The sequence below is a fragment of the Denticeps clupeoides genome, chromosome 10 (genome assembly GCF_900700375.1).
Source record: "Denticeps clupeoides chromosome 10, fDenClu1.1, whole genome shotgun sequence".
Taxonomy (NCBI): Eukaryota; Metazoa; Chordata; class Actinopteri; order Clupeiformes; family Denticipitidae; genus Denticeps; species Denticeps clupeoides.
In genome coordinates this window covers 17,679,990-17,705,601 of record NC_041716.1, presented here as the reverse complement: position 1 = coordinate 17,705,601, position 25,612 = coordinate 17,679,990, and the positions used below count along the sequence as shown (strand labels likewise).

The following is a 25,612-nucleotide window of genomic DNA, read 5'->3' as shown; positions in this document are numbered from 1 at the left end:
AGATGATCTAGCATTGCTGGGAGTTACCACAGCGCCAATCTTTGCCATTTTAACCTTTTTGCTTGGTGGTGTGGACTGGGGATTCGAACCCATGCATCCTCAGACATATTTATAGAGTGTATGTTTTAATCCACTGGTCCGTCACCACCATGCAAATATATTAATTACTTTGAAAGCTTTAAATGTTAAAGAAGTAGTTAAAGAATTCTCACTAAATGAGTCTAATGCTTAAATGTAAGTGAACCTGCTGCTTAAAAACTCTACAAATCTCTGAGTTGAATGGTTTTAAAATTTTCAAATTCAGCTTTTCAAATGTAATGATTTGAACATTTTCAGGAATTTGTTTAGAATTAATCCAGTTTAACCTAAACTTTTAGGCAAAATCGGCTCAACAATACAATGTAAAACAAATACTAAGTCAATACTAGGGCTGGGTGATTACTATGTGCATCCGCTATGTGCATTTTTCGCAATCATGATAAAATTGGCAAAATTAACATATTTTGTATCTTGATTATTTTGAATCGGAGACACATAGCTGCCAGACGTCCTAAGTCTTTTGAAAGTTCTGGGAGTCTCCTGCACATTGACAGTGGCTCCCTAATCCCTAATGAGATAAGCGCAAACACGATGGGATGAGACAAGGCATGTTGCCTGTTCATGTAGCTCATGCTAGACAATTACGGAATCAGATTTGTGCCAAAATGATTGAATAAAACATTTCTAATATTAAGCAAAAATAAAATACTTAAAGAAAAACAAATTTAAAATTACATCTAAGTTTCACTGAATATTATTTAGATAATCATATAAACGATGTTTTTATTTATTTTTTGTTTACAAAAAATACTTTTTACTTTTTCGCTACTGGCCTTGCAATTACAATGCTTTGAGTCGGCACTCAAATACTTGCTGGCCAATAACTGGAAGCCTCGTCCACATGGGAGATTTGTGTCAAAACTCAAGCAACTTAAGTACATGAGAAAGGATGCAGTACCACGTGACAAAGCAATAGGGTCAGTGAAAGTCATAGTTTTTTTATGTCAAACTGTTAATTATCACTGGTATATTCGGTTTTAGTCTGGCAATATCAAAAGAAATTGTGATAAAAGTCAGATAAGCATTTCATGATAAATTCTTCGCCATATTGCTCAGCTCTATTCAATACTATCAATTTATTGCAGGCAAGTAATCTACAATTAAATCCTGACACTTTATGAAAGATCCTGACAAATCTATGAAAGATTAATTGTTTTCAACAATAGAGAAAATTAACTGTATGATTTTTTTTTGTTTGTTTTTGCTGCTATAAAAAAATAGCTTCTAGAAGGTTTTAGAGTTCAACTATGTACTGCTGTATCGATTTTTGTCCCATTGTGGAAGTAATTAAGTAATATATAAATACTAATGTTATCTATAAATATGCATAAATAAAATGTGAACAATAATGTGTCCAGTCCCTGACAAAAGTCTCGCTTGTGTACAAATTGACCTCAAGTGCCACTGAAATATATTTCTAATCAAGATTTTTTACAAGAAATGGCTCATTTTATTCCCAGCAGCTTTTTTAATAATGTTTCAGTGCAAAACAAAACTGTCAAAAATTATTCTAATATTCAAAGCTTGGTAAAGCCCATTGAGTCCGTTTTTGCAAAGACATAAGTGTTGTCGCCTTGTCATATGAGCTTCACCTGTGACTAATAATGGATCAATTAGGTGTGTATAAAAAGAAGCCCAGTACACCAGACCTTCACATCAACTGCAACTAGACCTCTGCAAACATGCCTAAGATTCACCCTGAGACTAAAGTTTTGATTATCAAGAGGCTGAAGACCAGGTCCACTACTGATGTGGCAGACACCTTCATTGTGTCTCACGGTCAAGTACAGAGGATAAAAAAAGATTTGAAGAGACTGGAGACGTTTTTGACAAGCCCAGGTCAGGCAGACCCCGCAAGACAACTGCTCAAGAGGACCGTTTGTTGGCTTGAAAATCCAAGGACAGCCCATTTTCCAGTTCAGCAGAGCTCCATGAGACCTGGTCACCTGAAGTCCCTGTGTCAACCAGAACAACTTGTCGGATTCTGTCTTGAAATGGCCTGCATGGTCGAATCAGTGCCCAGAAGCCAGCACTAAACAAAAGACAATTGAAAAACTGTGTGACATTTGCCAAAGCCCACAGCCTGCTAAAAGGATGGATGCTGGAAAAGTGGCAGAAGGTGGATTTTTCAGATGAATCTTCTGTTGAATTGCACCACAGTTGCCACAAATATTGCAAAACAGTGAAAACAGTGAAGTTGGGTGGCGGAAAAATCATGGTCTGGGGTTACATTCAGTATGGGGTTGTGCGAGAGATGTGCAGGGTGGAAGACAACATCAATAGTCTGAAATACCAAGAAATATTAGCTACCTTTTATATTCCCAACCATAAAAGAGGCCAAATTCTGCTCCATCTCATACTTCAATCTCCACATCAAAGTTCCACAAGGCGTAGATGATCAAGATGCTCCAGGATTGGCCAGCCCAGTCACCGGACATGAACATCATTTAGCATGTGTGAGGTAGAATGAATATTGATGAACTCTGGGAGGCATGCAAGACTGCTTTCTTTGCTGTTCCTGATGACTTCATCAATAAATTGTATGAATCTTTGTCAAACCGCATGGATGCAGTTCTTAAAGCTCATGGAAGTCATACAAGATATTACATTTGGATCTCACTGCACCACTACTTAATTTGCTGACTAATTTTTTTGCATTTGCAGTAAATTTGTTCAATTTCTGTACAGGCAACAAAACTTTTGTCTTGCCAAAATTTGATCTTTCTGTCTTTTTTAAATCATTAATCTTTTTTCAGTGAAACTAATTCATTTCAATGCATTAAACATCATTTGGTAGGGTTTTAGCTTTTCATATTAGCTATTTCTAACACCAATCGACTAATTAAAAGTCAGGTTAATAGCAGCAGTTTCTACAAAATAGATAAGTGACAAGACCTTTGTCAGGGACTGTACATACCATAGAACAAATTAAAAGCATTGTGTATATTTTGCACAAAACAAAACTGCAATACAGTTTTTGCTTTACAGCTTCACTAAAACTTTATTAGGCAGCAAATTACACTGTGGAGTGTAATATTGCTTTATGCTTTTTCAGAAAAAGCACTGTTCAAAATTAGTTTCTGATTTCCACAGACAATTAATCAGATTAGACGTGTTCACTGGTTGGTTTTGTCAATGCAGTCAAACATTTAAAAAGATTCTCTCGCAGTGATGATAGCAACACTGTCATAATGCATAACACGCATCTGTATATTCCTGATAGTAAACAATCACTGTAATTAATACAAAACCACTGTTACTATTTTTGTTATAGTGTTTAATATTCTGGTGTGACCTGAGATGAGTGTGCGTGTGAGTGCGACTGTGAGAGAGACTTTGCAACACAGAGTGAGAGAAGCTGAAAACATTTTGGGATCCTCATATGCTGTCAATTTCTCTCCATCTTTGATCAACACCCACACACCTCCGAAAAGTGGCAAGACTAAAATAAACTGTGATTAACACGTTTCCAAAATGCTTCCCACTGCTCACGCACCAAGGTGCACAAAGCTCCATGCATATGTAATCATGGCTCCGATATGCTCCTCACAAACTCACGACTTTCAACACTGAAGCACAGAAGAATGTTAATCTCGGGCTGAATTAAGACGGGGGGGGGCGGGCAGTTTATCATTGAAAAAGATCTGGCCCTTCATTATATTAGAACAAGTGGAAAAACAGATTTATTGTTTTTTATGCATAATTGGGTGAGGTCATGATTCGTTGGACACAAGTACTCTTTGTCTGTCTATAGAGAGATTTATGAATATAAGAGTGCCAATGCAGACGAAGAGCATGCAATTATAACTGCACAGTTTAAGAGATTAGCTGCAGAGATGCTGACTGATGTTCCTGCAGGCGTTATTACACTCTGAAGACAGGCTGAGCTGCTGGATAGACTGTAGAATGTGTTTTTATTTTTTATGTAAAACGTCTACACACCCATGTCTCTCTAAATTCAGACTAACAATGTAATTGTCAGACAGCAACCACAGCAAATGGTAGCAGCAAAAACATGATCACAGGCTCTCTGAGGCGACCGTTCAAGTCAAAAGGCCAAATGCTGCCATCTGTGAGGAGAGCACCTGCTCCCTGCATGCTGTGTGTGTGTGTGTGTGTGTGTGTGTGTGTGTGTGTACGTGTGTACTACAGTACAACGAGTATTAATAGCACTGTGCCACACAGACATTTGCTTGTGGTCACAATAATAAGGATTACTTTTTAAGATTAAAGCTGAACAAATTGTGTCAGAATTATCAATTTTACCAATGCATTGTTGTGAGGCTAGTTAAGCAGTTTACAGTATTACAGATGTTTACAGTATAACAACTTTTATCGTCATGAGACTTTTGATTAGCCATTTTATTTTTCACATAAGACAATGGAAGTGAACTTACTGCAAGCCTTGACAAGATATAAGCGCCAGCTCCAACACCGATGCCAATCACGCTGTTTATCCTGCAGCCGAGAGAGACCACTGGTTGCTGCTTTCACATATACCATATATCGATATATATCTGATATATCTCACACACACACACATTCCACTCAATCAATTGACTAGATGCAGAAAAAAAAAATGCAACACTGATGTAGAAAGTGTAACCACACTGCCCCACTCACTTCAACTGAGTCAACACAGAGGGAAGCATCTCGGCCAACTCATCCATGGTGGGGTACTGATACCTGAAGGAAAAATATGTGCACGTGTACACACACACACACACACACACACACACACACAAAAACAAACAATCAGCAACCCTCAGTGGGGTCTTGCTATAAGAAAAACATCCTCTTACAGTAAAAAACACCCTGTCAATGAAAAGTGTAAAGAAACCAATTTACGCTTTTTAAAAATAATCAAAAATAAAAAAACTTTTTTCAGGGTGTGGAAAATACAGCATAAAGAGGAGGCATTTAGCATCCATGACTTTGGAACAGCCTAAAAGATCTATATTTTAATACAATTAATTTACATTTTTATACAGTACAGGCCAAAGATTTGGACACACCTTCTCATTCAAAGTGGGAGATTCTCACTGAAGCCATCAAAACAATGAATGAACTCATGTGGAGTTATGTACTTAACAAAAAAAGGTTTTCCAACAGTCTTGAAGGAGTTCCCAGAGGTGTTTAGCACTTGTTGGCCCCTTTGCCTTCACTCTGCGGACCAGCTCACCCCAAACCATCTCGATTGGGTTCAGGTCTGGTGACTGTGGAGGCCAGATCTCCACTTTTTGATAAATACATAACTCCACATGTGTTCATTCATGTGTAAATGGTCATGAAAATAAAGAAAACACATTGAATGACAAGGTGTGTCAAAATGTTTTCCACACTGCACATTGAATTTATTCTGTAATTACATTTTACTAATGTAGTCTCTAATTTGTAATTGTTTGTATTTTTTTGCACAATTCTTTTATTTCACTTAAGAATCTTGTTGCTCTTAAAGTTTGATAAACTAACAGATCAATATATAGCTAAAATACTGTTTAAGCCCAATCATGTTCTTTTAAAAAAGCTAACAAGATGCTGATGCTGAAAAGTTGTATTTTTCAGTACCCGGTGGGGAACAGTGGTGCCCCCTCCTGCTGCCCCGGAGCATCCACATGGACCACTGCAAAGTGATGTGTGATCTCCTGCATGTCCTCAAAGTTAAAGAGGGTATTGAAGCATGATTTATCTGTGGAAAGAAGAGCATAAATGACAGACAGAAAGACTGATAGTACTGCACCGACTGATAGTACTGCACCGGCAGTACAGGGTGACATTTTAGAGGACGAATGCCTTCAGATTACAGTTAGACAAGTTTGGTACTTAAGAATGTAAACAGTCTAGATCTAGAAAAAAAAACTGGGAAGTTTGTTCCCTAGGAATTTCCCAAAATACCTGGAAACAATGGAGTGAATCTGTGATAATAAAGGCATAGGCTTGTGATTTTGACTAAACTTATACACTAAACTTAACTTAAAAAAGCTTATATACTAAAGCTTATACACAAAACTTAAAAAAGCTTTCATATCCATTAAATTACACTTACAGTTCCATGCTTTTACATCACATTCCAGTACCACTTACATTTGTTTTCTTGTAATATTTTTGTTTCAATTCTACGTTTTTATTATGGAAAAGGTTACAGGCAACGAAATGTGTTCTCTGCATTAAACCAATCACCCTTGGTGAGCAGTGAGAAGCCATGGGAGCACCCAGGGAGCAGTGTGTGGGGACAGTCCTTTGCTCAGTGGCACCTTAGCCATTCGGGATTTGAACCAGCAACCTACCGATTACAGGTCTATTACCCTCTAGGCCCAAACCACTGCTCCAAATATTTCAATATACATGAAGGGACTACATTTCGATTTGGTTCTTCAATTTCATTGTGTGCATGCACAATAAATACAATAGAAAATGTATTTATGGCCATAAGTGTGGGTTTGTGTGAAGTATGTGTTACTAAGCAACTAATGCCTGAACACTGTTGCTTGTCACACAGTGGGCTCAGTAATGGATGCTCTGTCATCTACACATTATATAAATGGACCACCACTGTTCTAAGCAAACTCATTCTGGCATATTCCTGCCTGTGCTAGAGGTGGGAGGAACTCACGGTTTAGCCCGATGTCATGGTAGGTGAGGATAACAGGTCTGTTTCCTTTTGGGGATCCCCTCAGGGTGACATGAAGCACTCCATGTGGGGTCTCAATGTCATGCTCCTGCAAACAGAATGAACAACAAGAAAACTACAGCAAATACTGTATATAATAATGAACTTGTGAGCTGCTGAGCACTATTTCTAATGCAGACAGAAACAGGCCACTTCACATCTGGAAATGTCACATGACAAAAAATCTGCCTCTAAATGATGATGCTCTAAAAGTTTAATGGCCTAAACCCACTACACACAGCATCAGAGGGGTTTTATTAATACACAAATTACGTGTCACGATTGTTGTTCTTGTTGCCAAACACCAGAGAAACCATGGGCCTATGTCAGTTCCGTCACACCAGTACACCACATGCCATGACCCTCATCACAATAATACTTGAGCATCTAACCTCAGTAACTCAACAGTTACAGGTACTCAGACCCCTAAAATTAAGACACTGCCACACAAGGTTTTACACATCTAGAAATAGATTATAGGGAAAAGTCTATAGATGAAGGCAAAAAGAACGCACACACCACAACATGTTAAAATTTAAGCATTCAAGTTGACCCTGAGTGTAACAAAATGGCCCGTATTAGTGCAGATATACTTAAAACACAAGGTCAGTGGAACATTGTGCACTGGCTAAAACAGACAAGTATGCAGGAGCAAAAAAAAAAAACAAAAAAAACACACACACACTTTACAAGAAAGTATACTGAAACTCACTCAAACAAGAACAAAGAGTTGGTGAAATCCTTTTCAAGCAAGTTACAAATTTCATATTTAATCAAAGGGCAGTAGGAGATCCATAAAAGGTTTCCAGAGCCGCATAGTTCTGTAGATGTGCACCACCTTCACAAAGTGCACCAACAGCTGACACCTGCAAGGTTAGTGTGCAGGTTAGAAAAGGTGCAAGGCTTAAAAATAGACGTTGCAGTTACAGAGTGTGTGCTTGTGTGTGTGTGTGTGTGGTGTGTGTGTGTGTGAGATGTGATGTACATGAAGCATAGTGTTATTAATACCATGATATTTATTTGGTTTAACTGCATTAAACATACAATCCCAGATACTTGCAGTTTGTTGGCATTATGAACCAAAGCCCATTAACTTCACAGCACTGACCCAGGGTCAGCAGTCTTCATTATAGCTAAAAATATATTAATATTATGAGCCTACAGCTCAGAAGTGATCATTGACCATCACTTTGTTCCTGTTATGAAGCTCCTAAACACCACTCTTTAACTACTTAACCACCCCCTGCCCTCAAGTTGAACATCACAAGCGTCTCAAAGAACGCCAACCGTGGTGGCAATTCAACAAGTTGCAGGCTGAGCCCCCCGCAGTTGCCACGACAACGGTGCAGTCACATGTCTCAGCCAAATGCAGCACTGTGTTGAGTCAGTTGGGAGTAGAGGCCGTGTCCTCCCTCAGAGAGATAACACTGAGGCTCAGGGACAGAGAGTCATGGCAAGGGCGGGGTCCCACAATCATAATCAATAAACTGGCCACATGATTAACTGTTGCAGGAGCACTACAAGCACAATTTTACTGGGCTAATTTGGCTCTTCGAGAAATAGCAGTGAACACAACAAACGCACACGTTTTAATACAAACAAAAGAGCATTTGAAGTTAACATTTTATGCAAAATGATGATTAGGATTAAATTAGGATCTACAATGCTTTTTATTCATAAATGTATGCTCTCCAGACCACTTGTGGGACAGTCTGCCACAATGTCCAATGCCAGGGTGATATGGATGTGCACACTCCTAAACTTAACACGACACAGCTAACACACACACATAGCTGAATATATATTAAAGCAAATTCACAAGCACTGTCAAATAGCTGTTATTTGCACTGTCAGACCCACACCAGCGAGCCATATGGCCATGGGCAAGTGCGCACGCACACACAGACAAATGCACGCATGCACACACAAGACACATTTCCCCATTCTCTAGATGAAGCAGCGAAAGCCAAGTACAACTGAAGCACTTACCCCACTCACCACTGAACATGCAATCTCGTTAAAGTCAAGACTGTCTGCCATTTTCATCCAGGAGTATTACAGGAGTGTCTGGTGTCTCTAAGAACAGGGGTGGCTGAAGGGGCAGCACCCCCGCCCCCCAAAAAATCCCGGTGGCTGAAATAAAACAGCAGCGCTGCTTCTGAAGATCACAGCTGGTCCCAGCAAACAGATAAGAGAAAAGTGGGAGAGAGAGATGGAATGGGAATGAACAAGCGAGTGCGAGAGAGGGAGGGAGAGAGAGCAAGGGAGGCGCAAAGGGAGAGGCGTGTAAAGGAAAGAGGGTAGGAAAGAGAAAAGGAGACGGAATGAGAGGGAGTCAAGCTCCTAACGGGTAGTGGGATCGTAAGAAGGGGCTGAGCTCAAAGCTCTAATTGGATTTAGTGGATCAGGTGGACAAAGGAGAAGAGGCGAGGCAGAGGCCAGGCCGCACACATAAGCACTCATGTAGCTTTACAAAAGCAGCTGAAGAAGAAGCCCCATCAGACCAAAATACACAACCCCCCCCCCCAAACAAACCAGGAAATATGACAACTTTTGGATTGAACAGCACTGAGAAGATTCTATTACCTAATCTCTGCAGCATATGGCTCTGGCATATGATGCTACCCCCTCATAAAAGAAGGGGATTAGACAGAGATTTGGGGAGCAAAGCAACAGTGGCACCACATTTCTCTGTGAAATTGGCTTGATGTCTGCTAGATCAGTCTAAAAGTAGCAACCAAGGAAACGCCCCTGTGCACTACACTCAGTAGAGTTTCCAGCACAAATGATTGGATTTTTGCTTCACAGCAGCTGTGTCTTCATTTGCACATACAATTCACCCAATCACTTTTTCCTCCTCCTGAACTAGCAAAATATAATATCTAATATATTCTGTGTATTTAAACATGCATGCATGCATGTATGTACAGTACAGGCCAAACGTTTAGACACACTTTCACATTCAATGTGTTTTCTTTATTTTCATGACCATTTACGTTGGTAGATTCTCACTGAAGGCATCAAAACTATGAATGAACACATGTGGAGTTATGTACTTAACAAAAAAAAGTGAAAAAAGAAAACATGTTTTATATTCTAGTTTCTTTGCTCTGATTACTGCTTTGCACACTCTTGGCATTCTCTCAATGAGCTTCAAGAAGTCGTCAACTGAAATGGGTTTCACTTCACAGATGTGGAATTAGTGGAATTTCTTGCTTTATCAATTGTGTTGTGCAGAGGTCAGGTTACTACACAGCTGACAGCCCAATGGGGGAACTGTAAAAATTCATATTATGGCAAGAACCAATCAGCTAACTAAAGAAAAACGAGTGGCCATCATTACTTTAAGAAAAGAAGGTCAGTCATTCCAGAAAATTGCAAAAACTTTAATTGGTGGAGTCGCAAAAAACAATCAAGCGCTACAACAAAACTGGAATACATGAGGATCAACCCAGGAAAGGAAGACCAAGAATAACCTTTGCTTCTGAAGACAAGTTCATCCATGTCACCAGCCTCAGAAATCACAAGTTATCAGCAGCTCAGATCAGAGACCAGATAACTCCCACACAAAGTTCTAGCAGCAGACCCATCTCTAGAACAACTGTTAAGAGGAGACTGCGCAAATCAGGCCTTCATGGTCAAATAACTGCCAGGAAACCACAGCTAAGGAGAGGCAACAAGCAGAAGAGAATGGACATTAGACCAGTGGAAATCTGTGCTTTGATCTGATGAGTCCAAATTTGGGATCTTTGGTTCAAACCGTTGTGTCTTTGTGAGACTCAGAAAAGGTGAACGGATGGATTCCAAATGCCTGGTTCCCACTGTGAAGCATGGAGGAGGAGGAGGTGTGATGGTGTTGCGGTGTTTTGCTGGTGACACTGTTGGGGATTTATTCAAAATTGAAGGCACGCTGAACCAGCATGGCTACCACAGCATCCTGCAGCGACATGCCATCCCAATCCGGTTTGTGTTTAGTTGGACAATCATTTATTTTACAACAGGACCATGACCCCAAGCACACCTCCAGGCTATTTAAGGGCTATTTGACGAAGAAGGAGAGTGATGGAGTCACTAGACCTGAACCCAATCGAGATGGTTTGGGGTGAGCTGGACCACAGAGTGAAGGCAAAGGGGCCAACAAGTGCTAAACACCTCTGGGAACTCCTTCAAGACTGTTGGAAAACCATTTCAGGTGACGACCTCTTGAATCACTCATCGAGAGAATGCCAAGAGTGCGCAAAGCAGTAATCAGAGCAAAGGGCGGCTATTTTGAAAAAACTAGAATATAAAACATGTTTTCAGTTCTTTCACCTTTTTTGTTAAGTACATTCATAGTTTTGATGCACACACTGAATGAGAAGGTGTGTCCAGACTTTTGCCTGTACTGTATATTAAAGATCTTCAAGCAGAAACTAATAACCTTCCTGTTGTTATGTGAATGGTGTCTACAGACCAGACCAAACGACCACAAAGTCACAGGTTCAAATTCCACTTACTACTATCGTGTCCCTGAGCAAGACACTTAACCCTGAGTATCTCCAGGATGACTGACCCTGTAACTACTGACTGTAAATCGGTCTGGTCTAGGGTGTCTGATAAATGCTGGAAATATTAATGACCACACTTGTGGTGGGTAACATACTGTCTGGATAAGTGTGAATTGTAACCCCACGTACATCCATTTTGTTCCTGAATGATTAAAAGTTAATACTATCTCTAATGTTTTATAAAACTACTGATTGTAAGTCACTCTGGCTAAGGGTGCCTGCTAAATGTTATAAAATTTAAATCACAGAAACAAAAGACAGTATCTACAGAAATAGTAAGCGGACAACATAAGTTTGACCAAACTGTAAAGCTAATTAAATTATCTAATACAACACTACCTTCATGCTTTATATTCATGCTAACAGATGACACAATTATTGACATGTTTTTTATTTTATATAAATTAATAATTATTTCAAATTAATTCATTTGGTGTGGCTCCACTGCAGTCTCTCAATCCATTGCATCATTTACTGTTCTGCATGCAATGATTTCCAGTTACACAGTGGAAAATGCCAACAATAACCCTTGCTGCATTGAAATTGAACCTATGAGAGCGTAGTCCATTCACTAAAGATAAAAAAAAAAAAAAAGTGAAAGTGATTTATTTGTGTCAATGTGATACACAGCACAGCACACGGTGCACAAAACAAAATGTGTCCTCTGCTTTTAATCATCTCCGTTAGTGAGCAGTGGGCAGCCATGACAGACGCCCGGGGAGCAGTGTGTGGGGACTGTACCTTGCTCAGTGGCACCTTAGAAGTAGACTTGAATGCTTCAGGTTACAAATCAGCTTCTTTAGCTGCTATGCATTTCATTAAATGCTTTATTACTTTATTCTTGCTGCAACTATTGTGAAGATGTATAACACTTATGCATTTAATTTTATATCGTATCATAAATCATCTGCCAATTTTCAATGTTATAAGAGCCTATTTATTAGTAATAATCTGTATCAATATCAGATCTGAAAAACAATATTGGTCCATTTTTATAATGCACTAAAGACTTTCACTGCATTATGTTTTCTGAAAGATGGTGCATGTGACAAATAAAATTATCATTTGGTTTTGTTAGTTAGGGATCAGGTTTTAAAAGGGTGGCATAAAAAGGAACTGAGGAAGCTGTGTGTGCTGTTGTCATCTACATGGCTGAAATAGGTCAGGTTGAGGGAATTGGTGCCAAGGCAGCACACCAGTTACTAAAACGAGACTTATATCTCACTTTCTCCAAAACAAAGAACCCACCACAGATGGGGAGACCACCCTAACTGCAGTGCTGACATTTATATAAATATACATATAAGTCAAAAGGTGTTGCTCATATTCCTCCCACGTCATTTCCCAGGATGCACCTGTATGTCATTGAAGGGGCATCCCTCTGTCTGGGGGTGTAGAATTTAGTTTTGACAAGGGTTCCCCAAACAGCAGCTAAACCCACCCACCTCTTTGCACACAAATACACAGGCTTTTGTAGGCATGTGTGTGTGAGAATATTCCTTTGAATATGTGTGCACATGCATCAAAGAGCAGGTGCATCCTGTCATACTGGTGGTTTTGTTTGCACCAAATCTGCAAAAAGATCAATAAATAGATAAATAGATAGATAATGTAAATGGTTTCTGACATCTCAAAAAGTCAGTGGAACTCTGATTATGTTTCTTCGATATTGGGGTATTTTTACAGTGTAATTAGTAAGTACACAAACAAAATATTTTTACACAAACAAAACATGAACAAAGCATAAAAAACCCTTGATTGAGTGGTAGGAAGGGAATGCTGGGTCTATACATAATTCACCCAAATATAATTATTTATTCAGAAAAAAACAATCAAGGTCAATTTCTGAGTATTAAGTCAGGAAATAAAGACTTCAATACAGGCAAGTACAAGAGTCTTAATCTGCCCTCTACTGGAGGAACACATCATGTGCCTCAAGAATGCCACATATTACAATGCGCACACAAAATCCACCTGAAACAAAACAAATAATAAAGGTGCCACAGATGCCCTGTTCTATTGTGGACATACCATCGGACTAATCATTCTGAATGTCAAGCTGGTCCAAACTCCTCTATTTTTAAGCCCTTCTGTACATTCATCTGCACTGAGAGAAGCTCTGTGTGGGAGAACATGTGGGAGGAAGTGAAAAGGTAATCATAGTCTTTGCTACCAACAGTTCCTACAGGGCAATTTAAAAAAAAACAATACACGCCCTCCACGGGCAGCCATGACATCACTTCTTGTTTAATGAGGAAAGAGGTGGGGCTCAATCCCACAGCAGAGCAGCTGTGTTACCATGACATCATCTTCAACCTACCGGCACAAGTGTAAGATCAGAGCTGGCTGCAGACCTTGTGTCCTCTGCTTTTAACAAAAGCAGTGAGAAGTGGGCAGCCATGAAAAGCGCCCAGGGAGCAGTGCGTGTTGACCTCATCTGCACCTTGATGGTTCGGAATTCGAACCAGCAACCTTCTAATTATGGGTATGTTTACTTACCCGCTACACAATCACTGCCCTGAGTAACAGTACACCAGCAAAATTAATAATACTAATGTATATAATGTAATGACTGGCAAACCTTTCTAAAAACATGAGAGCCAATTAACTTAATTTGTTTTATTTGGTGCTTAATGAATGATGAATGCCTAACTAAGCCCTGCTCTCAATAGATCCGTGGGTGAGTGACCATCAAATTAAGTAATGGAGGTGACTTGGAGGTCCAGACCAGTGATGACAACCATTCCCCCACCAATGACTCCGCCTACAGCACAGCAACTAATCTATAAGTCACACTCGCACTCGGGTCTGTGACACCATTGCTATGACCTCTGGCTACAGAAAGGTCATAAAGTGCCTGGGTCATAGATGGCAGGGGACCCAGCTGAAGGGAAGTGGAGTAACATCTGTAAAAGTAAATAGCGGATTTCAAGAAGTATTAGCTGTTTCGAGACACTAGATACATAGTCTGCACATTACACGCATGTACAAGTATGTGTAGGTGTGTGTGCAATGCACAGATGCTCACCACACAAAGAAATATACACCCCCCCACAATTGTACCAGCCCACACACACTCTCTCTGCAGCACTGTTTCAACATGGCAATTCCAGTACGGAATCACACACTGCAGGCTTTGTGTGTGTGTGTGTGCGCGTGTGTGTGTGCGTGTGTGTGCGCGTGTGTGTGCGTGTGTGTGTGTGTGTGTGTGTGCGTGTGTGTGTGTGTGTGTAGTGTGGAGCTGCTGACCTAATTTTAAGCTCTTGGTTAAAGCAGAGAAAGCATCTTTATCACCATGGTTAATTAATTACATTGCTGCAAATAACATAAAAAAATAACATGAAAGGCCCAATAACAACATCATACCTGTGCCAGGCATTAAGGGCTGGTTTGTTTGTGTGCACAAAGATCAGAACACCCATTCACAGTTGATTCTACACAAAATAGGAGAACTGGCCCAGGCACATCCTGTTTGCTTGGTGTGATTATCTATGTGCCAAGAGCTTACACAGCAGACAAGATGCCACCTTGTTGGGTGATACGGTCACATCTATGTTTTCACGGAAAATCCTGCTTTTTTTTTGTGTGGAAGGTAACAGAAAGATCCATTTATATTAAATATAATTCGAATTTTTGATTGATCAGATAATCAGATTTTAGAAAAAACAAAAGCAATTTCCAACACTTTATTCCAAAACAGAACTAAAACCTTTAGAAAATGCTCCTTGAAATGTTAAAATAAAAATGGACTAACACAAAAAACACTCATGAATGCTTTATATCTGCCAAATATACTTTTTTTAATAACTTGCCACCTGAGCTGCAACAACAATAAATATTTTGTTTCATCCATATGAATCATGCCATACCGCACAGCCATACACTACAGTATTTAAAAATCCAAGTGTGGGCCCAAACTACTTTGTACTGCATTAGCAAGTGAATCCAGTCTGTGCAAGACTCACCTGACAGTCAAAGTCCTGGAAGTTTCGTCCGTTCTGAACAGAAAACATAAAATCAAAAAGACACACAGTTTCACATTAATCTCTTTTCCCCCCCAAACCAAGAACATCAAGTGGTACGCTGGAGCCACTTTTTCTACCAATATAGCGCCTATGCTGGTGTCCATTTCCTCAAAACACCATAATGGGGTAGCACAGTCACAAGAATGTACAAAATTTGGTTCAATTTTAATATTACAAATTTTTCTACAATATATATAAAAGAACAAAACACATGTTTGAAAGTTTATGTGTTAAAAATGAAAACAATGGCCTTTAGCCTTACCTTCTATGGGTGGGATAGTTTTCTAATTTCTTGATATACTGCCCTCTATTGGACATGTTTAAATTGTCCAGGTGTCACAATCTTACACACTGCACCTTCAATGCTTCCTGAAAATCAGTGCTATTCTAGCAAGACTCACAACTGGAGAATACAATGGAAAAAACACTTCTGCCTTTAAAGACTCAGAAGAAGCAGAAAAAAGCAAGCACTGGATAAGCACCAGCAGCAGGTAATCACTGGAAGGAAGAGAGAAAGCGATGGCATCCAGATGTTTCAAATGTTTTACCAAAGTCATGCTTAACTCAAAGACAAAAAACTAAAATCAAAATCAATGGACCAGAGCGAGAGCAAGGTAGATGAATGTCCAGTGTCCAGCAGGGTGGTGCCCATTGTAATTTAAATGGGGGGAATAAACAACTGTTAAAAAGTTAAGATTATGCTCTACGCAAGTGAAGATTCACAGTTAAGGATCTACTGATCTAATTTACTACATGACTTTCCATCATGGCTGCTGGAGCACATTGAGCATGTATGGCTTTTGACTGTGGGGAACCACAGCACTCAGAGGAAACATCTTGAATTTGAACTTAAAGTTTGTGGCACACCCCAAATACAAGATACGTAGATTTTCAACTGGGATTGTGGGAGAGGTGGTGTGCCAAACAGATTCTGAAATGCCTCAGGAAAAAAAAGGCCTAGGTAAACCCTCAGGCTAAATGTGTTGGGGTTGAGAGGAATCACTAATGTCTTCCTGTCTGTCATCCCAACACCCTGATAAGCCTCGGGGACATGTCCTAATCACAAAAATCCAATTTTATCCAACAGAAGGCCACTGACTGAGCTCACATCACATCTCATGCTATGTCAAGGTCTCCTGCAGCTCTGATTCTAACAGACTGTGAGATTGACAGATCCAATCTGACGTTTCTATCAGACTATGGTGCAATGAGCTCCTCCTGCTCTGGCTGTGCTGCAGGAGAAATGCTGGTTTCCAAGGGTAACCAGCGACAGAGAGAACCAGGGATGGCAACCTGCAATTAATATGGAGATCAGGGACATGATTTGGGACAATTACAAAGGCCGCAATTACAAAACCTGTGAGCTGAGAGGGGCCGGGCAAAGGTGACATAGATATGAATTAAAATGCACTGGGCTTCAATGACCACAGCAACCCTGTTGCTGGTTGAACCCTAGTTCAACCATCTCTAAAGCTGCTCCACCACTGAGCTCTTCCGATGAGATTCTGCCTATAAACTGGCGAGTCGGTGTGTGAAATAGGGTGAGTGGTAAGTCAGGTGAGTGATTGGGGCTGTCGAAAGAATAGTGGAGTTGATTTCTGGGATGAAAGAAACTGAGGACAACACCAGAGGCTGATACTGAACTTGTTTACACAGGAGCCAATATCACTACTTGTATATACAATATCGCCTGTCATCCACTGTCAATAATGCAAAAACATTTGAAGTGAGGATGTTAACTGTACTAAATACAGTACATTAAGAATAATAACTATACCACAATTAAAACACACAATAGCTGTGTATCAATCATGTCAGAGACTGCTGGTGTACCATTAGAGGGAGAATAAGTATCACCAGTGTAACACAGTTCAAGATCAAATATGCTAATATTCTGTAGCCTTAAAAGCAACAGATGGATGAGTGAGTGAAACAAGAGAAAAGGTGAAACAAGAAGAAAAAAGGAAAGAAGGATTGTCACCTTGTCTGTCAGAAGAGGCTTGATCTCAGTCAGCTGAACATCCTGCAACTCATCCATTGTGTCTGACAGCAGTCAATCAGCTAAAAAGAGAGAGAGGGAAGAAAAAAACATTTACATTTCTCCTATTAGACTGGTTTAATCTCAACTCTCTGCTACAGGCTTGTGCACCATGAAGCAAAGTGATCGTCATTGTGACACACAGCAAGCACAGCACAGAGTGCACAACAAAATGTGTCCTCTGAATTTAACCAATCACCCTCAGGGAGCAGTGGGCAGTCAGGGAGTGTATGGGAATGGTACCTTGATCAAGGGGACCACAGTGTCATCTTAGCGGTTCAAGATTCGAGCCCACAATCTTTTGATTATGAGTCCTTAGCCACTAGGCCACCACTGCCCTTGTTTGAAACATTTGAAGTGTGTGCATTTTCATACAAAAAGGGAGCATAAATGAGCCTTAAATGAGCCTGTGCACAGATTGTGCACAGAATTACTTCACGCATTAATATCCCAGAAAATAAACAGGACCAAAGCTGCATCATTGACCGAAGACCAAATGGCCCTTAACTGGTAAATCAGGCAACTAGCAACCAAACAAAGGTATCGAAGATCACAAGAAAAAGTAGGATCCTAGACTGAATAACACATTAAATATGGTTTCATGCATATAAGTTACGCTAAACAAATAGTTATCATAACCCAGACATTCAAAGTTCAACTTTTTATATTGAATAGTGCATCAGGCTTAATTAAAATATTTATACAATATACCACATTTTAACACTTAATACTGGTTATCATATGTTAAACTAAACAGCACTCGTGTAGCTTTTAGACCAGAGACGTTGTCCCGTGCATCTTGTCCTACGCATTACACCATCTTGGTCATTTTAGTTGCATATATTGGTAATGCATAAACATTGCTTTATTCAAGTGTTGCACAGTTTTGAAACCCATTATACATTAAAATATTTGGTGCAATATATTTGTCTGAATGTTTATAGAGTCCACAGAATTTTATTGTGGAAGTTGATTTTAACAAGTGAGACTAGTTTTCTGTATGCCGTGCATCACATGGCAAGATTTCAAACCGCTTGTATGGCCTTTCTCTTAACTTTATATTGAACTACACAGTAGTAAAGCACAATTACTACATACATGTCACACTTGTTATTAATTCTGACCACTAGTTATGGGAATAAAGTAACTTGTAATATCAAAATATCCTGTGCATCACAAAGAGAATAAACCCTCAGTTTATATTTGTTTTTATTACATTTATTTGATAATATTTTTGTGTATCGATTAAAAAGCATATTAAAATAGATGATTTGGAATAAAATAGATTAGGTCTAGGGCATATAATAAATAATTACTCAATCTGCCAGGGTCAGTAAGAGGAAGACACCTTTGTTACCAGATAGCACCCATCTCAATGACCAAGTGTGAGAAACAACAAACTCCCGGACTTCACAAGACAAATCGGTCAGTGGAATTCTAATTTTAAATTGATATTTGCACATTATGATATTTCAGTCATGAGCAGTTCAGGTTACAATTCCAGGTTTTGTATTATAAAAGTTAATAGAAAAAAAATATTATTTAGAATCACATCGGAAATCACACATACCATCCACGAAGACAAATGACGACCATTAGGACCTGGAAGCTATATTTTATTCATGACAGACCAGGCTGAATGTCAATGAATGAACAGTGGCATTCAACAGCATTATGAAGTCCCACGTAAGGCACACAAGGGCAAAGTCACAATATCATTGTGCCAACCTTTTCCAAAAGACATTGGCTGTCACCACGTCTCCCTCCAGGCTTCAACAGAAGCCAGACAGCATAGTCAGATTAACAACAAAACACACACCGGCTATTGGCCAGGAGACACATACTGTCAGAGCTGCCCTCTCCACCACATGACCAACGACTTCATGCCAATGCAGTAATGAATCGAGCAATGAAGGGCAGGGAAAGAGGGAGAGAGAAGGCGAGACAGAGAGAGAGAGAGAAAGAGGAAAAAAAGCTTGGTGAGAAAACGGCAGGCGATGACACATGGTGACATGGTGGTCAGTGTGCCAAGAAGGGGGCAGGGCGGCAATATGGGCTTCACTTACAGAAAAATTTAACCCAGAATGTCCATTCACTAAATGGCGCCCAACAATGTAAACATAATAATGATTTCATGATTTAAATGTGTTGTAAAAAATTTGCTTTGCTGCATTAGTAATGCAATGAGAGCAGGCTGTCCATGGAACAGTGGTTTTGGAAGGTGTGTATTCGGTCTTCAAATGCAACATGAGATCGTCGACCTTTGAATGTCAGTTTCGGTCTCAGTTTGTCTATTGTTATAGCCCTAATAAATATATATTTTAAAAAAAGTTATTTGCCTGGTACAATGGGCAAAGATTTTTGCCAAGATCCAACTCACAGCAAAGATGCAGTCTTTAATCCCACTAATCCCACTCTCCTTCAGCAAGTGGCTCAAGTGAGGAACTATTCCTGTAACTATGAATTGTACATTTAGATGATGCTATTATACAACAAAGTGATTATAATAATAACAATAATAACAATGTCACATAATAACAACAACGTGTATTACAACACGACTGCTTTAAAATTTAGTGCCATTTGTACATGATTAGATTTTATCCTGTGACAAACCTATTTCTGTGATGAATGGATTGTCAGTGACTCAAAAGTATGATTACGGCGATCAGAATGGTGTCACTCCAAAGCTCACAAGGAAAAAAACTAAATAAAAAGTACACAAGTACGCATGTTCACACCTTCAGGCTCTTGGAAAGAAATATGCCACAAATGGTATTTTGGATTTATTTAACCAGTAGGAATGAGCTATTCAAGGGCACAGTTTTTTTCATTTTTAGTCTACACTGAAGAAAGTTAAATAAATCTGTAAAAAATAATAATAGAAGAAAAACAGTGGTATTTAAAGAGCACAATGGTACATTCTAGGCCTGCACAATTATGGCCAAAATGAAAATCATGATTATTTTGATCAATATTGTAATCACGATTAATAATCACGGTTATTCATTATTTTAGGTAAAACATTTTTATAGCACTGTTCAAAATTAAACCTCAAATACACAATAACTCATAAATAATACAACTAAATTTACCCAAGACTAAGGGCTAACAAAAAAATAAATAGCAATTGCAGAGCACAATAATAAAGTGCAAACAAGGAAAAAAAAAACTACACAGAAAAGGCATATAAGTCAAGGAACAGGAGCATACTACTGGTCTACTGATTTTTGGCAATAAAAAATATCCTGTCAACATTTTCTGGCCTCCTACTGGTCACTAAGAAAATAATTATTTTTTTTTATATTTATTATGATAAATTAACATCTGTTTACCTAATTATTTGGAAAATATAATAGAAAGGGTATGACCATATACAGAGGCATTTTGTATAGATGAGTCAAGAACTATAGACAATGAACTGCAATATATACAGGTGTCAGAACAGCAGCTCTGTGGGTGGGAAGACAAATGGTCTGAAACATGAATAATGTTAATTGTTGAACACAACTTTTCATAATATACAAGATTCTATAATAAAATCTTATTTATACAACTATATGCATTGTTTGCTCTTTAGTACAGCCACACGCGGCGCAAAAGTGCGACATTTTCGCTCATACACTATGCTTTTCATCGGCGGTGGTTGGTTTGCGAAAGTGCCAGATTTGATATGCAGCTGAGCCCCACTATTCAAACGTTAATACTGACGATTAATTTGTGGCAGCCAAAATCGCGATCATGATTAAAATTCACAGAACTATGGAACATTCTAAATTATAAACGTATGGATTCATTGGTTTAAAATCAGCCATGAAAAACAGATCTACAATAGATATGAACTTGAGAAAAGAATGGATGGATCGAGTTAACAACCACTGTCCCAGATAAGACTACACATGTGATGAGGAAAGGGCAAGACCTACTGAGAAAATCAACATATGGCTCAGGCAAGAAGATCCACAGTAAGAAGTAGTTCTGACTGATCTCTGTGGAGAATAAACAGGTACAAGGTTACCATCTAAGATCAACATCTGTCAGAATTAAACACTATTACATGGTCTACAAAATCTCAGCATGAGCAAATATGGTAGCAATTACATCTGCCATAATGTGACTACAGCTCCATCAAAGTACCCCTGCATCATCAACTATATCACATCCAGTAACCTCATGACCTGCTAATCCAATTGTCCCAATTCCCACTGGAGTGGTGTTAGGAGATTACCACTAACATTACCAGGTCACAGGGGGAAAGATTTCAGAATCACCTTTTTCTCCCTTTCACACAACACAATAAAGTTCAATAGCTAGTGTGTGAACATAACAACACTACTGTCAAAAACAAGAACAAAACCAAACACATTTTACAAAAGCCCACAGAAAAGCATAATGTTTAGTTAAAGTAATGTATTATATGTACTATGATTATGATTTGACCTGCTCACTAAATGTTGCATTCACATAAATAACATTTTATATATTGCTCAAGGAATAACATAACAACTTATCATTATACCACTAATCACTTGCAACACAACAAATTAAAACAATTCTACAATCATTAACATTTACAGCATTTGGCAGCAGCTCTTATGCAGACTTGAGCAATCAACTACAAAATTCCATATGGCATATATTGTGGTATTTTAATTTGAAATACGAATCAACCAGGTTTATCTACAGGTATTGTAATGAAGTCTTTGGGCCAGGTTCTTCCTTGTTTCTTCATTTTTGGTTTTGGTAAAAACAGTGATTAGTCACAATATGAATGTTCTTCACCCTCATGATCATGGGACATTTGTCCATTGTTATAGGCCATTTGAGTCTAGAGGTGACGAACTGCAGCACTGTGCTGCAAATGGATTATATTCCATTTACGTGGTTTTGTAATACAACATGTCACTATAAATTCCAGGCCAATTTTTTTTTTTTTTTTATAAATCAACTAATTGTTTCAGCCCTAGTTGAACCTGTTTTGTAGTGATATTTTGTCCTACAGACTGTCCTTAAAATATAACAATCCTCTCAGACTGACTGCTGGGAGGTTGAGCTTTACAGAGGTAGTTAGATAAGCTGGAGCGATTTCTAATCGGCCTGGCCAGGACACGAGAGTCTGCCACAGTCAGACAGAAGAGGAAAGATTAGCAAAGCAGGGGCAGCAATTCATGGCAAATTACATCGTCTTGCACAAGTGCTGCCTCACTGGTACAGGATACATGTGAGACTGTCTGGAGCCTGGAGCCTGTCTTAAAAAAAACAGCAACAAGCCTCTGTCCCCCTGAGCCTCATCAGCCAGAACTGATCTGTCCCCAAGTGCACAATTGTTACCACAGCAATGGCTGTGCGTCAGCCACCCTGGGCATGTTAACCCGAGTTTGATTAGTGCATGACGTCAGTAGCGGAGAAGACAGTTGAGAGGCTGAACATACCACTCCACCCACCACAGTGTTAGTCTTCAGCAGTGAGCTGAATGAATAATATCTGGTCTCAAAACGTATTATTGGTGATGTCCAGCAAACAAAGGGCTAATGATAGACAACAGTTTTTTGACTTGCACTAAAGAACAATTGCTGTGATTTGAACTGGTATGACTTGTTTTATATATTTATACTATTGATGATATAAACGCTTAATTAATCTTGAGACATAATCAGGTCAAACTTCCAATACAAACCAATCACAAATCTCCCTTGGCCATCCATTCTGTGGCTGTAACCATGTCACATCAGGGCATGTGAAGGGAGCTCAGTTACTGCCACCTTCAATCAATTATTAAGCACCACAACAAGATGCATTTCCTGTGTGGGTGCAAGTCCTACAGGCTGTAACTCAAAACTAGTCTATAGATGACACCAGACTAGAAGCAGGGCCATGAACAAATCATATAGCTGGCAGCCAGTCTGCGGGCAGTTAAACCACTATGAAATGCCTTGTTATTCAGTTAACTGGTGACTAATAAATAAAATGCAGTTCAGTCACTATGGCGCAGGAACATTTCATTATACACATTATAAACAATTCATGACTCATTTATTTTTCATTGATTAGAAGATTTTTTTAGGCAAAGCAGTTGTAAAAAAGAAATTCTAACAAATCTTTCATATAGGTGATACTAATAAGACTGTTTTCTGGTATGATTTTTATCTTTCCATTTCTGCAAAAGTGAAACTAAATCAACCTCTGAACCAGAAGACCACAAAGTCACAGGTTCAAACCCCACTTGCTACCATTGTGTCCCTGAGAAAGACACTTAACCTTGAGTGTCTCCTGGGGGACTGTCCCTGTAAATACTAATTGTAACTCTGGATAAAGGTGTCTGGTAAATGCTGTAATAAATAAATAAATAAAAAAGACAAATATACGTTATACAGTTATAATAATTAGGATTAAATAAAAAAAATCTATAGTACAGGCCAAAAGTTGGGACACACCTTCTCATTCAATGTGTTTCCTTTATTTTCATGACCAATTACATTGGTAGATTCTCACTGAAGGCATCAAAACTATGAATGAATACATGTGGAGTTAAGTACTTAAAAAGTGGAGACCTGGCCTCCACAGTCACCGGACCTGAACCCAATCCAGAAGGTTTGGGGTGAGCTGGAACGCAGAGTGAAGGCAAAGGGACCAACAAGTGCTAAACACCTCTGGGAACTCCTTCAAGACTGTTGGAGAACCATTTCAGGTGACGACCTCTTGAAGCTCATCGAGAGAATGCCAAGAGTGTGCAAAGCAGTAATCAGAGCAAAGAAACTAGAATATAAAACGTGTTTTCACCGTATTTTGTTAAGTACATAACTCCACAGGTGTTCATTCAGAGTTTTGATGCCTTCAGTGAGAATCTACCAATTCAAATGGTCATGAAAATAAAAAAAAAAACACATTCAATGAGAAGGTATGTCCAAACTTTTGGCCTGTACTATAGATTTTAATATCAAGTTGACCCACCTCCATCTGGATAATTGGCCACTCCACAGTTCAGTGGCGGTGTGATTTACGCCACTCCATCTGACACTTGACGTTGGCCTTGGTGATGTGAGCCTTGTGTGCAGCTGCTTAGTCATGGAAACCCATTCTATCAAGCTTCTGAGCTCACATGCTTATGGACGTTTGGAAGTAAACAGCTATGAAATCAGTACCATGGTTCTTATCTCAGTCACTAACCCTGCTCTGTGAATTTTACACGGTTTGTGGCAGAGTTGCTGTTCCTAAATGCTTAGACTTGCCAATATTGATGCTTAAAGTGCTTCACTGAGCTGAAAAAGATAAATGATCTGATCAGTTTGCTCCTGCCTGTTGCTGAAAGGAGACACTTGACCAGTACATTTATCACTGCATGTAATGTGATGCATTGTGTTTTTTCAGTGTTGAATTTCTATTATTTTAACGCAACTAAATTTAGTAAACGAGAGGCGTGTGAAATTAAAGATCATACAAATGAAATTAATTGTATAATAGATGCATCGCAGTGCAGACGTGGACAATATTGCATCGATGCAGTGCAGAACATAACCGATTACATCATAATGACGTTGCTTGTTGATTTTCTGGCGGTGGTATAAAAATTCTTGTTAAAAAGTAGTGCCGGTAGTGACTGTGGCAGCCTGATGCAAGGCCTAGTGGGTAAGGAAACCCGTAGTCAGAAGGTTGCCGGTTTGAATCCTGAGCCACCAAGGTGCCAGTGAGCAAAGTTCTCTCAGCTTTAGATTTTCTCCAATGAGCAGAAAAACGATCTGTGTTCAGTCCACACTCACTGTATGGACTGAATGCAGACCGTTTTTCTTCTCATTGTAGCAAATCAAAGTGTCCACACAGGTGTATGAGACCTTAACTCTTGTATTTGGAAAAAAAAATCATGTGACCATGTAGAAAAATTATGGGCTGCATTGTGATGCATCAATATCAAGGCACTGATAATAGTAATCGGAGTTATGCGGAGTTAAGCACAGGTGTTTACAGCTTCACATCTGATCAGCTCTCCCATCTCAGGAGGACATTAAGGCAATAATGTTCTGTTTCATTTCTGTTCAGAGCTCATATGAACAACCCGATGTCAATTAAAAATAAGGCGTTGCATCAGCAAGAAAACTAAATGGTGTTACGATTCAATATACCTCAATATAGCAATCCAGTACAACCCAACTGAAAAAAAAATAATAATAACAATAATAATTTACATTTATGGCATTTATCAGACGCCCTTATCCAGAGTGACTTACAATGAGTAGTT

General features: G+C 39.1%; 1 protein-coding gene across 5 annotated transcripts in view; it reads right to left on the bottom strand.

Annotated features, from left to right (window-relative positions):
* The window catches only part of ndrg3b (ndrg family member 3b), a 39,645-nt gene that overhangs the window by 9,156 nt on the left and 4,877 nt on the right, over positions 1 to 25,612 (bottom strand). For 2 of the 5 annotated variants that reach the window (XM_028993008.1, XM_028993011.1), the window contains exons 2-7: positions 17,323 to 17,402; positions 15,282 to 15,314; positions 6,713 to 6,818; positions 5,668 to 5,788; positions 4,723 to 4,785; positions 4,497 to 4,557 (exon numbers count right to left, since the gene is read on the bottom strand). In XM_028993008.1, coding sequence (XP_028848841.1) covers positions 4,497 to 4,557; positions 4,723 to 4,785; positions 5,668 to 5,788; positions 6,713 to 6,818; positions 15,282 to 15,314; positions 17,323 to 17,379 — 441 coding nt within the window. In that variant the 5' untranslated portion in view covers positions 17,380 to 17,402. Of the gene's footprint in view, positions 1 to 4,496; positions 4,558 to 4,722; positions 4,786 to 5,667; positions 5,789 to 6,712; positions 6,819 to 8,758; positions 9,188 to 15,281; positions 15,315 to 17,322; positions 17,403 to 25,612 lie in introns of those variants that run through there. The other 3 variants (XM_028993009.1, XM_028993012.1, XM_028993010.1) reach the window with 3 other exon arrangements.